The 16,285-nt window shown below is 50.4% G+C and overlaps 1 protein-coding gene across 2 annotated transcripts in view; it reads right to left on the bottom strand.

The window, feature by feature from the left end:
• ANKDD1A (ankyrin repeat and death domain containing 1A) overlaps window positions 1–16,285 on the bottom strand; it is a 58,202-nt gene that overhangs the window by 37,630 nt on the left and 4,287 nt on the right. Inside the window, exons 3-8 of one of the 2 annotated variants that reach the window (XM_026455441.1) lie at window positions 14,619–14,747; window positions 10,000–10,098; window positions 5,536–5,640; window positions 4,708–4,806; window positions 781–879; window positions 138–236 (exon numbers count right to left, since the gene is read on the bottom strand). In XM_026455441.1, the coding sequence (XP_026311226.1) occupies window positions 138–236; window positions 781–879; window positions 4,708–4,806; window positions 5,536–5,640; window positions 10,000–10,098; window positions 14,619–14,747 (630 nt within the window). The remainder of the gene's footprint in view (window positions 1–137; window positions 237–780; window positions 880–4,707; window positions 4,807–5,535; window positions 5,641–9,999; window positions 10,099–14,618; window positions 14,748–16,285) is intronic. The other variant, XM_026455442.2, reaches the window with a different exon arrangement.

The following is a 16,285-nucleotide window of genomic DNA, read 5'->3' as shown; positions in this document are numbered from 1 at the left end:
AGCCAAGATCAGAACCTGGCCTGCTGCCTCGAAGCCTCCATTCACTCAGAGTTCAGGAATCACTGTGGCCATTACTGCCGACACGGCTATGGCTCAGCAGACAAGAGCAGATCGCAGTCTTGGGAGGGCCTGGCTACCTGGGTGAGGGCATTCACGGTGCTCCCAGCCCTGAGGAGGAGCCGCACACAGTCAGGGTGGGTCCCTCCAGCAGCCGCATGCAGGGCAGTCAGACCTTCCTGCAACACACAGGGGGAGCAATGAGGATGGTGGGGAGGCCCACCCAAGTGACCCCCAATCCCACTGTGAGAAGATGCCCCTTGTGCCTTGGCCCCAGGGCCCCTTGAGCCCTCCACTGCCCTGCCGCTGGGAAAAATGAGCTTTCTTGTTTGTGATCCCATGAGCCCCACCCCTGAAGTCCTCACTTTGTGGAGCACACACATGGCATAGTCACTCCTGGCTCCACATCTCGGCTCACGTTCTGCCCCTCCCCCTGTCTGTGTCCTCCTACTCCAGCAAGCCCTCCCTCACCATCCTGTCCATGGCGACGTCTCCCTTCTTTGAACACACACTCTGTGTCTCACTTATTTGGTGATCATGCCAAGTGCCATCATTAAGCCTGGAGTTCAGTGCTGCTGCTTGTCTTTCCCTGGTGGGCTCTCAGTTTGAGATCATGCCCTCAGCCTCCTGGCTTTAGACTGCACCATGGATTGGTGGGGGTTCCTCGAAGGCACACAGCAAGCAAGAGTCATGCATCTCACCATCCCCCAGGTGGTGACTCACCGCATTCTGCTCCTCCAGGTCCAGCCCAATGTCCACAAGTCGCTGCAGCACAGCCATATGGCCCCGACCAGCAGCCAGATGAAGGGCTGTGTTCCCCTCCTGCAGGAAAAAGGGCTCCTGAGAGGCCAGCAGACCAGAGAGCCCCAGAATCATAGACCTGTGATGAGCTGCGGCCATGCACACTGGGTCAGTGCCACCCTGCTCCTGACAACTGCCAAAAACTACAACCAGGGGCAGATTGCAGGGCCAAGCCCTGGTCTTTCTTTCCTTATACTTCAAGGCAGGCACACTGCTTAAAAATTAAACAAAACCAATTCTACTTTCCACGTGCCCATCTGAAGCCAGTCTCTCCTCGGGTCCCCCAGATCCATCTCCTCTCACTGCTCAAGGCCCCAGCAACTCTCCCCTGAGCTCAGGCTGTTCCAGGCAGCTGCTTGCTTCAGTCACCTGCCTCCCTCAAGTCTCTGCGTGAGACGTTAGTTTCTTATTGAGTAGCGTGGCCTGCCCGGGCCACACTCTGAAACTGCAAACCCCACCTCTGGCCTCCTGAGCCTATTTTCCTGCCCTGCTTTTCCTCTCCCCTTGCATGGATCGCCTTGCCAACACACTCTGTCAGTGACTGTGTGCTTAGTGTTTTAGTGTTTATTGTCTGACTCTTTTTTTCTTTATTATTTTACTTTAAGTTCTGGGATACATGTGCAGAATGTGCAGATTTGTTACATAGGTAAATGTGTGCCATGGTGGTTTGCTGCACCTGTCAACCCGTCACCTAGGTATTAAGCCCCACATGCATTAGCTATGTATCCTGATGCTCTTCCTCCCCTCGCCCCCACAAACCAGGCCCCGGTGTGTGTTGTCCCCTTCCCTGTAACCATGTGGTTCTCATTGTTCAGCCCCCACTTATGAGTGAGAACATGCAGTGTTTGGTTTTCTGCTCCTGTGATAGTTTGCTGAGAATGATGGTTTCCAGCTTCATCCATGTCCCTGCAAAGGACATGATCTCATTCATTTTTATGGCTGCATAGTATTCCATGGTGTACATGTGCCACATTTTCTTTATCCAGTCTATCACTGATGGGCATTTGGATTGGTTCCATGTGTCTGACCCTTGTTGCTGGAACATAAGCACCACCGGGGCATCTATTTTGTTTTCTGAAGTTTCCTTAAGTGCTTAGAATAGGGCCTGGGGCACATGGCCAACACTCAGTAGATGTTTGTTCAATGAGTCAATGATGTAAGAGGGTCTTCAGGGGATCATGTGGAGAGCCTGACATGTGTCCCTGGAACTTGAAGGCCAGAGGACTGGTAGTTGCTTTGCACTTGGAAAGTCTAAAGGTGACAGTGACATAGCCAAGAGAAGCAGCTGCACTGGGCAGGGCAGAGGGTGCAACGTACTCTGTATTTGAAGTGGCCCCTGCTGAGGTCAGCCTGCTTGGGGTTGTCCTTTAAAGGGATCTCCCTGCTGGGCGCGGTGCCTCACACCTGTAATCCCAGCACTTTGGGAGGCTGAGGTGGGCAGAGAGCTTGAGCCCAGGAATTCCAGTCTGGGCAATATAGTGAGACTCCATCTCTACAAAAAATACAAAAATTAGCCAGATGTGGTGGTACATGCCTGTAGTCCCAGATACTGGAGAGACTGAGGCAGGAGGATTGCTTGAGCATGGGAAGTTGAGGCTGCAATGAGCTGTGATTACGCCACTACACTCCAGCCTGGGCAACAGAGTAAGATATTGTCTCAAAAAAAAAAAAAAAAAAAAAATGAATTCAGCTAAAAATAATAAAATTTTAAAGTAATTTTAAAAAGCCCTCAACAGCTTTGTTTTTCTCTCCTTGCCAGCTTCTCTGCAGCCTGTAGCCTGTCGGCTGGCTGCTGCAAGCCAGGACAAGCAGTGGGAAATGTAGTCACAGTGTAAAATCTCTGTGTTCAGAGACACGCAGGAAGCAGGTGAACCGTGAAAGGCCAACACATGCCCCCAGTTAACAGAGTGTAGAGGCAATGGTGGGTCTTTCTTCTTCCTTCTGGGTTATAAATATCCATGTTCTGGCATTTGAAGCTGCAGGTGGCACACATGGATGGCTGACAGGCGCTCACACTTTCCTGGGCAGGGCAGTGGGTTCAGAGGCAGGAGAGCTGGACAGAAGGCAGCCTTGGCGTGGGCCCGGGGTCCTCTCCCCTCCACCTTCGGGACGTCCAGCATCTCTGCCTCTGTGAGGCCTTGACAGCAACACCTCACCCTTCCAAGTGGAGTCAGTCGCTCTCTCTGGGCTCTCAAAGCCTCCCTAGCATTCTAGAGCACACGTGGAGAGACCTGTGTTGTCATTGACTCTAAGAGGTCTGTCCCCTTAGCAGGCATTGAAAAACTTACCGTGCCCCCTCCCCAGATGAAACTGAAAATGAAAACACTCCTATTCTGAAAACACAAAACTTAACAGGGGTATGCAATTTTAAAAGCTTCTTTGCAGAATTTCTGATTGCAAGATTCTGGAGAAGTTCATCAAAGCTGTATTTTCTCTTTCTCTGTTCTTGATGCTCATGTTCTTCTGGGGCCCTGAGGTATGATCATTTTGCCTCTTGGGTTAGCCAGTCCTGGCAGGTGCTGCCCTCCCCATTCTCTGTGTGCCCAGTTCCTGGCCCAGTGCCTTGCTCAACCACCTGCTCAACCCAAAAGGATGAGTGTGGATGGACTCAGTGCGGAACCCAAGGGAGTCCAACCCAGGAGGCAGCCTGCTAAGGGGAGGAGCACAGCTTTATGCATTAGGATGCTGCTTCCAAATCCAGCTCTACCTGTGTCTCGCTGTGTGACCCTGGCTAAGGCATCTCCCTCTCTGGGCATCAGTTTCCACAGCTGTAAAACGACAAGGCTGAATTCAGACGCCTTCCAGTTACAAGACCCGGCAGTGGATTTGTGTGTGAGCTCTCTATCACTTCGGTATACACAGAACTCCCTCTATCCTGGCCAAGCACCGATTAATAACGGAGTTAATCTCTTTGTTGGAGGCATCATTTAGAATTTGCTGTAACAGGCCGGGCGCGGTGGCTCACACCTGTAATCCCAGCACTTTGGGAGGCCAAGGTGGGCGGGTCACGAGGTCAGGAGATCAAGACCATCCTGGCCAACATGGTGAAACCCCATCTCTACTGAAAATACAAAAAAATTAGCCGGACATGGTGGCGGACGCCTATAGTCCCAGCTACTAGGGAGGTTGAGGTAGGAGAATGGCGTGAACTCGGGAGGCGGAAGTTGCAGTGAGCCGAGATGGCACCACTGCACTCCAGCCTGGGTGACAGAGTGAGACTCCGCCTCAAAAAAAAAAAGAGAAAAAAAGAATTTGCTGTAACATATTTTCCCTAATGATTCACAAGGGTCCAATGATAAGAGTCATTTATAGGGTAGACCCTCCGGTCCCCATCACTTGCCCCTTCTCAGATTGGTGAAATCCTGCTCATAAGCCCTGAATGATATGCTCCCTCCTCTATGCTCCCATCCTATTCCTGCCATAACCAGAGCAGAGCAGTTGTGTGGCTACCACCCCCTAACACTTCCCCACGTCTGCCAACAGCAGACAACCCCAGTAGAATACAGCCCTGCTCAACGCACTCCAGGCAGCACTACCAACCACCCAGATCTGCCACCCTGGCCAGCCACGTCAGATCAGAAATCCTTACTATGACTGTGGCACTCAGTTCCTTGAGTAAGAAACGGTGTCTTGGGCATCTTTTTGCCACCAACCTGTATCATAGGGCTGGCCCATAACGCATGCTAGTGAAGGGCCTGCTGGATGAACACTAAATATGCTCTCGTCTTTGGGCCACATGGCCCTCCAGCGCAATGGGAGTCAGACGGGGACACAGGTGAGGAGCCAGAGCCTGGAAGGTAGCAAGTTTTGCACTCTGGTCAGGATCCCAGAGCCTCACGGACACAGTACCTTGTCTTTGACACTGTGGTCACAGCCAGAGCCCACGAGGAAATCCAGAGCATCCAGCTGCCCGTACTCAGCTGCCCTGTGAAACGCCGTCCTCCCCAGCTGACCAGGAGGAGAAGTGGTGTGAGCCTTCCTCACTCTGTCAGTGGGCATACCTGCTTCTGCCCACCTGGCCTCTGTTTCCCAACCACTCTGGCTTTGCAGTGGCCTCTCCTGCCCCAGATACTGTCCTCTCCCCTTGCCTCCCCACACCCTGCCTGGAAAGCCCAGACCCAACTTCCCAACGAGAGCCACTTGCTGGGGTCCCTCCCTCGCTGAAGTCCTTAGGTGGCTCCTTGCTGCCTAATGAATAAATAGATTCTTGAGGATGGGAGTTGAGATCTCCAGAGGAACCTCCAACCACCCATCGGACCTTCCCTCCTAAGATTCCAGTCCCTCAGAACTCACACTAGAGCCCTTTCCTGTCCCTAAAGCTCCCACAAGCCTTGCTCTTCCATTTGGTGCCCCTTCCAACCCCTGATTTCCAATCTTACCCACAAATCCAGTTTATTTACCAAATGCCACCTCCTCCAGGAAGCAGAAGCAATGGCTTGCTTTTCTAACCCACCCAGTCCTTGATCAGGGCCTCTCTGCGGCAACTGACTGTGTTCTGCTTGTATTTTGCTCGTTTGTGCCCCAACACCTCTTCCAACCAGTGGCTCCCCAGGCCAGGTGCAGTATGCCCACAGATCAAAGGATGCACCCAAGGAATGTGGTAAGCTCAGTGGGCAAGAGTGGCCCCAGGAGCCCCCCGCCCAATGGGAATGATGAGTAGCCCTGAGGCACTCTCACCTTGTCTACGTGGTCCAGGGCCACATCCTCCAGGTCCTCCATTATGAACGCCAGCACAGGCACGTGGCCTTTTTGGGCTGCGCAGTGCAGTAAGGTCAGGCCATCCTGGAAACAAGTGCAGGAAGGTCCCTGCAGTCTGCGAAGGGAGGCCCTTTTCACATGCTGCCAGTCTCCCAAACAGCGAGTGTTTGGGACCCAGAACACAGCCTCCCCATGGACACAACACTGTAAATGATGAATGGACCCCAGGGATAACCCACTCTGCTGCCCACTCAGCCTCAGAGGGGCTGGCAGGAGTCGGGATGCCAAAGTTCAAATCCCAGCTCCAGTACCCCTCAGCTCCAGAGTCTTGGGCCAGTTACCTCCACCTCTCTGAGCCTCCATTTTCACATAGGACAAACTAGCATCATAATCCCTGACCACCTCAGTGGGTAGTTGAGAGGACTGCACCTAAAGGAAAAGTATTTTATCAACTAAAAATTAATTCAAGCATGTATGATGAGGTCGTATAGCACTAGTAGCCTCCAGAATAATTAAGAAGGTTCTAGACATCTGCCTTCCTCGATACAGCTGCTATTGAAGATGCAGGTGACCAAGTGACCAGTGTATGTCACTAGGAAGTGACCTCCTCACCTTCTAGGGCAGATTAAGAGCAGATGTGGTCTGCAGGGAGTAGAGGGAAGTGGCCTGGGTTGAGGGTGGACAGGAAGAAGGTCTCTGGGGCCTAGAAGCAAAAGGAAGGAGGCTTGCAAATACTATGTTTATGCCCCAGGGCTTCTACTTCTGCCTTGCATTAAGGTCAGATTATTCGAAGTCCTGTTTGCAACCATCAGTGAGTCATAAAAATCAGTAGAACAGTGTTTTACATCTTGACAGTGGTCAAATCTCAGTGAGTATAAACTTGCAATGTGTGTATTTCTTTTTTTTTTTTTTTTTTGAGTCAGAGTCTCGCCCTGTCTCCCAGGTTAGAGTGCAGTGGCACAATCTCGGCTCACTGCCTCCTGAGTTCAAGCAATTCTCCTGCCTCAGCCTCCCGAGGAGCTGGGATTACAGGCACCCTCCAGCACGCCCGGCTAATTTTTTGTATTTTTAGTAGATACGGGGTTTCGCCATGTTGCCTAGGCTGGTTTTGAACTCCTGAACTCAGGCAATCCGCCCATCTCGGCCTCCCAAAGTGCTGGGATTACAGGCGTGAGCCATTGCGCCTGGTCCAGTGTGTGTATTTCATGTTGGTATCACGGACCCCTGGATATGAAGGGATGAGAAAGGCACTTCCCTCTTGTGTTCTTCCCAAATTCCATAGCCCTGGACTGATGATTTTCATGAGAAAAACATGAGACAAACTCAAATTGAAGGGCATTCCACAAAATACTTGACTACTACTCTCCAAAAGGGTTAAGGTCATGGAAAACAAGGAAAAACTAAGAAATCATCACAAGATTCGAAGAGACTAAGAAGACAAAATGACTAAAGCATTGTAGAATATTAATGGAAAAACTGCTGAAATCTTATTATAATCTATAGCTTAGTAAAACTGTAACTATCACCAGCAGAGCTACGTAAACAGCAGGGAAAGGAGAAAGCTTCAGGGCAGAAGCAGGACTGGGCCTGTGGCATCTACAGGTGGGATGAATCCCTTTGGGGAAGACCTTGAACGAGAGATGGAAATGAATAGTGGGGTCTATCATTTGCAAAGCTGGCTGCATCTATTCCCCCTGCCCTTGGAAGCACACCCCAGGATCGTGCCATTCTTCTCACCGAGAATCTACACTGGTCCTGTGATGGGCTTTTGAATGCAATGGAGGTGATACCACGTGGCTTTCCAGCCTTGGTCTCTAGAGTCCTTGCCAATTCTGCTCTGGATCTTTTGCTGCCCTGAGGCAGACACGTAAGGAAGTCTATGCTGGACTTGCTAAGGATCAGTGGCCACCTGGAGAAACTAGCCGCACCATCCCAGACATTCCAACCCTTCCTGCAGAGGCTCCAGACATGTGAGTGAGACCCTCCAGTGCCAGCAAGCCCCCAGCCCACCCACCTGCTGACTGCAGCCTTGTAGGTGAGCCCAGGCAAAGCCACAGGAACTGCCCGCCAACCACAGAATTGTGGAAAATAATATATCATTACTTTCAGATTCATTACTTTTAAATTTTAGAGTGATTTGTTGCCAAAAACAGAAAATGAATATAGAGGGGATCTGCTTAACTAGAAGAGTCCATGACTCAGAACCTCACCCTCCATATACACCCAAGACCCTGCCTTCCTCAATCTAGAACATGGAGGCTCATTCACAACTCTGTTTACAGTATACTACATCAAGACAACACTGGATTCCCCAGGGCCACTGAGCCCTTCCAAGGCCAAGCCAGGCCAGGCCAGCAGGACCAGACAGCAGAACCCTGAGCTTGAACCTGGGTGTATTCACAGGGTACCCTCCTGCTGACCGCTCCCTCCCACACTCCGGCTCAGAGCTTGTGACCCACCACATAGGGGCATGATTCTCTGGGATGGATTTTCCAACCCAAATGCTTTCAGGCACTCCCACCACTGCCAACAGGATCCTAACAATGGCATGAGACAAACCTCTTACGTGCCATGACCCTTTTACATCTGGTGAAGCCTATAGACCCCTTCTCAGACTAACATTTACTTAAATGCAAAAAAATAAATTATACAGGAAAAAAATTTAATCAAATAAACAGGCTTACAATGGCGTATTCATTTTCTATTGCTGCTATAACAAATTACCATAGCTTCATGGCGTAAAACAGCACAAATTTATTATTTTACAATACTGAAGGTCAGAAGTCTAAATTGGGTTGGCAATGCTGTGTTTCTTCTGGAAGCTCTTGGGGAAAACCCATTTCCTGTCCTTTTCCAGCTTCTAGAAGCTGACCAAATTCCTTGGCTAGTGGCTCGCATCGCTCCACCCCTGCCTCCTTCATCACACCTCACACACATCGCATCACACCCAACAAATTCCTATTGGCGTGTTAGGTTCTGGGGGTTCAGAGGTTCTAGGAATTAGGATATGGACATCTTTGAAGTGGCATTATTCTGCCTACCATAAAAGGAAACCAATTGGCTGGGCGCAGTGGCTCAAGCCTGTAATCCCAGCACTTTGGGAGGCCGAGATGGGCAGATCACAAGGTCAGGAGATCGAGACCATCCCGGCTAACACGGTGAAACCCTGTCTCTAGTAAAAAATACAAAAAAAAAAAAAAACTAGCCAGGCGAGGTGGCGGGCGCCTGTAGTCCCAGCTACTCGGGAGGCTGAGGTAGGAGAATGGCGTAAACCCAGGAGGCGGAGCTTGCAGTGAGCTGAGATCCGGCCACTGCACTCCAGCCTGGGCCACAGAGCGAGACTCCGTCTTAAAAAAAAAAAAAAAAAGAAAAGGAAACCAATTATATTGAAATTAAGTTATCAAAATATTACAAACCAAGTTTTCAATCTAGTAACACATGTGCTTCCTTACTGACCTGTTAAACAACAAGATCTACTGAAGGGTCTAATCACTGCCATAATTTCAATGTAATGATAAATGTAAGGAGTATTTTAAGATAACTGCAAAAACTTTCATGTGATACGAAAACAGCTACATTTTCTGTTAGTGACAAAGTCACAACTACTAATATTACCTACATTCATCGTTGAAAAAAATGCTAATTAGTCGGGCGTGGTGGCATGTGCCTATAGTCCCAGCTACTCTGGAGGCTGAGGCAGGAGAATTGCTTGAACCCAGGAGGCAGAGGTTGCAATGAGCTCAGATCGCACCACTACACTCCAGCTTGGGTGACCAAGCAAGACTCCATCTAAAAAAAAAAAAAAAGAAAGAAAGAAAAAAATGCTAAATTTTCAAGAAGTTAGCCAAAATAAATACGCACTTTTTTCCAATCCAAGTTCATAGGTCCTCTGAATTTTCTCCAACAACCCATGTGAGAACTCCTGGCTGAGGGATTTGGCCCAGAAATGTTTGCATTTTCCTATGGGCGACTGACACCCTAAAAGGTGAGCCACCAGCGGAGGGATTCCGGGCACTCTCACTTGCTGAGGCCCTGCTCCCTCAAACCACAGTGCAGGCTGATAGAGTAACTCACCCACCATACCACACTTGGTAAATGATGCTTTGCTCCTTTCACCCCACCACACTGAGCATAAGGGGTACGGGGCCTGGCAGGAGGGTGGAGGAGACCTCACCTCCTTCTCATTTAATTTTCCTAACTACCCTCTGAGGGAGTTACTTTGATTTCTCTCCTACAAACAAGGAGGCCAGCCAGAGGGCTGGGGACTGTTCCAGCTCACCGAATAGGACAGAGAGGTGGGGGAGATCAGAAGAAAGAGGGACAGGCAAAGGCAGGTGGGGGACTGGAGGGGCAAGCGGGGATGGGGGGCAGAGGTCGGCGGAGACCTGTGCATCCAGGGCCAGGGGAGCCGAAGGGACAGAGGGCTACCAGCTGAGGCCTTACCTTGCTCTTACAGTGGATCTTGGCCCCCGAGTTTACCAGGATCTGGAGGATTCGTAAGTGGCCGAACCAGGCAGACAGGAGAAGCGCGTTCATCCCAAACTGGGGGAGAGGACATAGAGGAGGTGAGAAGAATGTGGGAAGGCGTGGCCGTGCCAGCCAGGCCCTGTGCCTTATGATTAAACCAAACAACCGGAAGGAACTATAAGTGCCACTCAGTCCAGGGAGCTCCAAGCTTTAGGAATTTAAAGACCAAGATTTTTTTTTTAAATAAAGGCTGATGTACTGTTGCAAACTTTTTAAATTTATTTTTTGCTAAATGAAACTTAAAAATAAAACAGCTGCCGGCCAGGCTCGGTGGCTCATGCCTGTTATCCCGGCACTCTGGGAGGCCGAGGCGGGAGGATCACATGAGGTCAGGAGTTCAAGACCAGCCTGGCCAACATGGTGGAACCCCCGTCTCTAGCAAAAATAGAAAAATTAGCCAGGCGTGGTGGTGGGCACTTGTAATCTCAGCTACTTGGGAGGCTGAGGCAGGAGAATCACTTGAACCCAGGAGGCGGAGGTTGCAGTGAGCTGAGACCCGCCACTGCATTCTAGCCTGAGCGTCAGAGTGAGACTTCGTCTCAAAACAAACAAACAAAAAAAAAGGCTGCCATTTACTCTCATCATCATTTCATAAAGAAAGACCATTTTAGAAGAAAAAATTTGTAAGGAACCAATCTTAGAATATATTCTTGGCAAATAAAGCTTCATAACTGGGCATGGTGATTCACGCCTGTAATCCCAACACTGTGAGATGAGGATCACTTGAGCCCAGGAGTTTGAAACCAGACTGGGCAAAACAGGGGGACTCCCATCTCTACAGATATTTTTTAAAAAATAAGCCAGGCTTGGAGGCATACTCCTGTGGTCCCAGCTACTCGGGAGGCTGAGGTGGGATCACTTGAGCCCAGGAGATAGAGGCTGCAATGAGCTGTGATCGCACCACTGCACTCCAGCCTTGGTGACAGAGCGAAACCCAGTCTCAAAAACCAACAAACAAAGACAAAAAACAAATGTAGCTTCATGAAAAATACATTGTCCCTCTTTTCTGATTTGCTATGACTGGTGAAGACCTTATCCTGGACTGGTGTTTAAGAACGGACTGTTTAAATCTCCCATAGAGGTTGGGCATGGTAGCTCAAGCCTGTAACCTTAATATTTTGGGAGGGACCAAGGTGGGAGGATCGCTTGAGCCCAGGAGTTCAAGACGAGCCTGGGCAACATAGTGAGACCTGTCTCTACAAAAAAATTAATTAGCTGGGCATGGTGGTGCGTGCCTGTAGTCCCAGCTACCTGAGAGAATGAGGTGAGAGGATCATTTGAACCCGGGAGGCAAGGGTTACGGTGAGTCAAAATTGCACCACTGCACTCCAGCCTGGGCGACGGAGTGAGAGCCTGTCTCAAAAATAAATAAATAAATAAATAAATAAATAAATAAATAAATATCCCATAGAATATCTTCAAAGCAGATAGCTTAAGTCTGCAGCACCACACCACCTCACGAGACATCCCTGCACAGTCAAACACTGGCTTCTCTTAGAAATGCCTCCTCCAGGCGGAGCTTGCAGTGAGCCGAGATCGCGCCACCGCACTCCAGCCTGGGCGACAGAGCAAGACTCCGTCTCAAAAAAAAAAAAAAAGAAAAAAGAAAAAGAAGAAATGCCTCCTCGAGCTCTGTTGAAATCTGCACTCCTGCAATTTCCATCCCACCAACTCTCTGGAGCAACTGAAAATATGTCTGTGGCTCCACTCAGGGCAGCCCCGGGCCTGTTTGCAGAGTGCTCTTCCTCCACATCTGCACCGTGCTCCAGGGTCCCCAGAGCCCCTTCAGTGACCTCCACTGCAGTAGGGTTCCGCACTTCCCCCACCTCCCTGGAGTCTTTTCTTCTCTGTGAAGAGCAACCCCAGGCCTCCAAACTCAGCTCTGGGGATACATCAAGAGCCAGCCAGATCTGGGAATAGTTTTTTGCAGTGCCTCCTTGGGTGTGGCTCCACCAGGAGCCTTTGTGAGGGGTACCAAGAAAAGGGGTCTTAGCGGCTGGCACCAGAATTCCTCTTAGGGAGGGAACTGTGTTTGGGTAAAAGCCTTGACAAAGGGTTAAGACAAAAGGTGAAACTCAGAGGGAACTCACTGATCAGCAGGCTCCCGAGCATCCAAAGAGAGTTGCTCTGCTCTGCTTTAGAAACAGGCGGGAATTTGGAGGCAGGAAGGGGGCGGTGCAGACAAGGACAGCACTGGAGAGAGGGAGGGGAGCAGAGGCTGGGCCCAAGGCAAGGAAAGAACCAAGGGCCTTTAAAGAACAGAATGTCAAAGAGGGGGTTTTAGGATTTTTACATTGTTTCTGTGTGTGATACAGGTCCCCTCTATATCCCAGTTTGGAAAGCCATCCCACACTACAAGCCTGCTGTGAATGGAGTCCCAGGGAGAGGCACCATGTTTGGGATGAAGCCAGGGTGGAATCAAAGGACTATTTGCAAAATTTCAAGAGGATGCCAAAAGTTGACCAAAAGTAATAGACAGCAGGGACCACAAGCATTTAAATTCTTCCTCCTGAAATCCTAGGGAAGGTGTTGGACCCAGCAAAGAGCCTCAAATGAGGGTCTATCATCCAAGATTGGGGCATATTTTTTAAAATTAAAAAAAAAAGCAACAAATGATGGTCTACATCTGGCCTTAACTAGAGCTGAAGAGGCCAGGAGACCCGGCACTGGCTCAGAGCTCAGCGCCTGGTAGAATATCAGCAACTGTGGGCTGGCTGCAGGAGGGAGGAAAAAGAACAAGCACCAGCAGAGTCCAGGGGAAGAAGTCCACAGGTGCTCGGGAATAAAAAGGGTAAAGGCTCAGGACTGGGGGAGGGAGAGCCATGGCAGCCAGAGCCTCCTGAGAGTGGGGACCCCCGGGACATGTCACAGTCCTAAACCAGCTTTCCCCACATACATAGTTCCTAGGAACTATCCAGGCCGGAGTCCTGTGGCATATCACTAGAGATCCTCCTCCAGCAACAGGATTTCCTTTCTCCAGTATCTCCTGAACCCCATTACTACAGCAGGCAAGTCCACCATGCTGTCCTATTTTTCAAAATGTTACGTATTGCCATTTGCAAAAGAAACAGAGAGGTTTTTGTTTGTTTGTTTGTTTGTGACGGAGTCTCACTCTGTCACCCAGGTTGGAGTGCAGTGCTGTAATCTAGGTTTACGGCAACCTCCGTCTCCCAGGTTCAAGCGATTCTCCTGCCTCAGCCTCACCAGCAGCTGGGATCACAGGCGTGAACTACCATACCTGGCTAATTTTTGTACTTTTAGTAGAGACGGGGTTTCACCATGTTGGCCAAGCTGGTCTCGAACTTCTGATCTCAGGTGATCCTCCCGCCTCGGCCTCCCAAAGTGCTGGGATTACTGGTGTGAGCCACCGCGCCCAGCCAACAGGGAGGATTTCTAAAAGGGCCCCCTCTTACTGTTCTCCCTCATAGCTTCTTTTTTCACTAAACCTCCGAAGGAAGAAGTAACAGCATAGTGGTGATAGTGGGGGTCTTTGTGAGTAGAAAGAGTTGATGCAAGAGGCTCTAGTGTTTCACCAGGGAGCTCAGACTAAGGATCCTAGACGTTCTGCTCCTAAAGGCATCCCTAAATGAGGCCTAAGCAGGTACCGGGAAGAGACAGGATTGGGGAATGGGGAGGTAAGGCTTGCTGCCTCACTTCAACCCCAACTAGTAATCAACCCCCACACAGCGGGGCCTGGGAGCAGAGAGAAGCCAGAACAAAGAAAACTGTTTTCATGGACAACTAAGTCGCCGCAGGGAAGTTTATGGTTTTATTTTTTATTTTAAAATTTTTACCTATTTATTTATTTAGACACCAGTTTATAAGACTGGCTAATTTTTGTATTTTTTGGTAGAGATGGAGTTTCGCCATGTTGCCCAGGCTCGTCTCAAACTCCTGGGCTCAAGTGATCTACCCACTTGGCCTCCCAAAGTACCGAGATTACAGGCGTGAGCCATCACGCCCAGGCACTTTTTAAAATTTAAATGTAGACAAAGCCATAAGTGTATCCCTTTCAAATGTCATTATTAGATTCAGCCTTTTTCCCAAACCTGTAGAGATAATTTTACAGGCCCCGTTACTCATCAGTGCTCTCTCTCAGCAACACACTGCCTGCCAATTGTTTAACTAAGACTGTTAGTCTTTATCCAAGACTTTGATTGAAGTGTTAGCCAGGGCAGAGCCCTGTGGCATATCATGAGAGACCTTCCTCCTGGTGCTTTTGCTAATCAGGCCTCTATCAATCCACCCAATTATCTGTTCTACAGCCCTCTCCCTGTTCACATGCTTTCATGAGGGACTGAAAAGGCTCTCTGAGAACTGAAAGACCCTTGAAAGTGGAGAGCTCTTCATTACTGTATAGGAGGAACATGGAACCAGTGCAGGGTCCCTGGCACCTGAAGCCTTTGACTCCCTGCCACTCTGCACCTGAACGTCTGCATATTCGCAGCAATCTCAGCAACCGGCTCATAGACCCAGAGAGATCTCCAGTGCCCCCCATCACCCTGAGACAGACAGACAGACAGACAGACACGCACACACAGACGTGCCTCTGTGAGGGCCCCTACCGCATCCTCCTCGTCCACAGCAGCCTCGTGCTCCAGAAGCAGACGCACAGCCTGCTCGTGCCCTGCACCTGCAGCCCAGTGCAGGGCCACCCTGCCCACCTGCCCGGAGGGAGATGACACTTGTCAGGTGCTGCTGCCACCTGGCTGCCTGGACCACCTCCCACACCCTCCCCCAGGACAGCTGGTCTGCAGGCTGGAAGGGTCTTTGCTGGCTCTGGTCCCCAGCTGGCTGGGCACCCAGCCCCATTCTGCCGCATGCTCCTCTCCTGCATGGCAGCCAAAGCCAACATAGTAAAATGACTGGACCCATCTGTCCCCATCTGTCCCCATCTAAAACTCTTCAGTTTCCCATGGCTCTCAGAATAAACTCCTGACCCTGGAGATGATGAGGCGCTGCATGGTCTGGCGTTGCCCACCCCTGCTTCTCAGAAATGCCAAGCAGCTTCCCACCTCTAGGCCTTTTCCTGCTGTTGCCCCTGCTGGAAAGCCCATGTGGCCAAGGATTACCCTCCAAGTCCCTGAGAGGCACTGGAGTCCCTGGGTTCTGTCCCCTTCCTTCTCTCAGAATGGGGCTGAAGGGGCCTGATGCACCATCTCATTCTCAGACCACCCTGGCAGTTCAAAATGCCATCCAAGCAGGCCTGGGGGAAGCTGGCCTGTGGCCCCTGTGCCCACTTCTCCCCTCTGTAGTTTTCAGCTTATGAGGGGACAATGAAAGGAAGCACTAGTTTTCTGCGTGGTCTCAGGCAAGCCACGTCCCCTCTCTGGAGCCCAGCTGCTCCTTCCTTCCTCAGGGTTTCTGCCCATACTGTTCTCTCTGCCTAGAATACTGTCCTTCACCTAGCTCCTCAAAAATGCCACTGCCAGGAGGGTGAGGAGGCCCATGCCTGTAATCCCAGCACTTTGGGAGGCTGAGGTGGGAGGATAGCTTGAGTCCAGGAGTTTGAGACCAGCCTGGGCAACATAGCAAGACCCCTATCTCTAGAAAAAATACAAAATTAGCCTGGCATGGTGGTGCATGCCTGTAGTCTCAGCTACTCAGGAGGCTGAGGTGGGAGGATCAACTGAGCCCAGGAAGGTCAAGGCTGCAGTGAGCTGTGATTGTTCCACTGCGCTCCAGCCTGGGTGATGTGAGGTCCTGTCTCAAAGAAAAAATTTAAAAAGCCACCTCCTTGGGAGGCTTTTCCCAACCCTCCTGCACACGCTGTTATGACAACTTATCACAGAGAGAATGAATTGTTTGTGGGATGCTTTGTGTAATGTCTGTCCTCCTCTTTTGCCCATCTCCCAGCGTCTGGCTGCTGACCTTTGACCCTAGCCCTCCTGACTCTAACTTCTCAGATGGGTCCCAGAAGTTAAGAGTTTGACCTCTGGAATTGCCAAGCCTGGCTTGGGATCCTGACCCTGACCTTGGGTGAGGGTCCAACCACTCCAAGCCTTAGATTCCTTAGATTCCTCGAGACAATGCAGGCCATGAGGACAGAGCCTGAGCCTCCCTCCAAGTTAACACATGCAAATGCACCTGCCTCTAGCTCAGATGAACTGCCCCGTGTACTGGCATTATCATGACACTATCCCAGGTGCCCCGATTCAGAGAAGCCCATTACGCACGTGGTTTCTGGCCCTGGTGTTAACCC

This window comes from Piliocolobus tephrosceles, chromosome 6, assembly GCF_002776525.5.
Source record: "Piliocolobus tephrosceles isolate RC106 chromosome 6, ASM277652v3, whole genome shotgun sequence".
Taxonomy (NCBI): Eukaryota; Metazoa; Chordata; class Mammalia; order Primates; family Cercopithecidae; genus Piliocolobus; species Piliocolobus tephrosceles.
The sequence above is the reverse complement of the archived record's forward strand: the minus strand, read 5'-3'. Positions and strand labels throughout refer to the sequence as shown.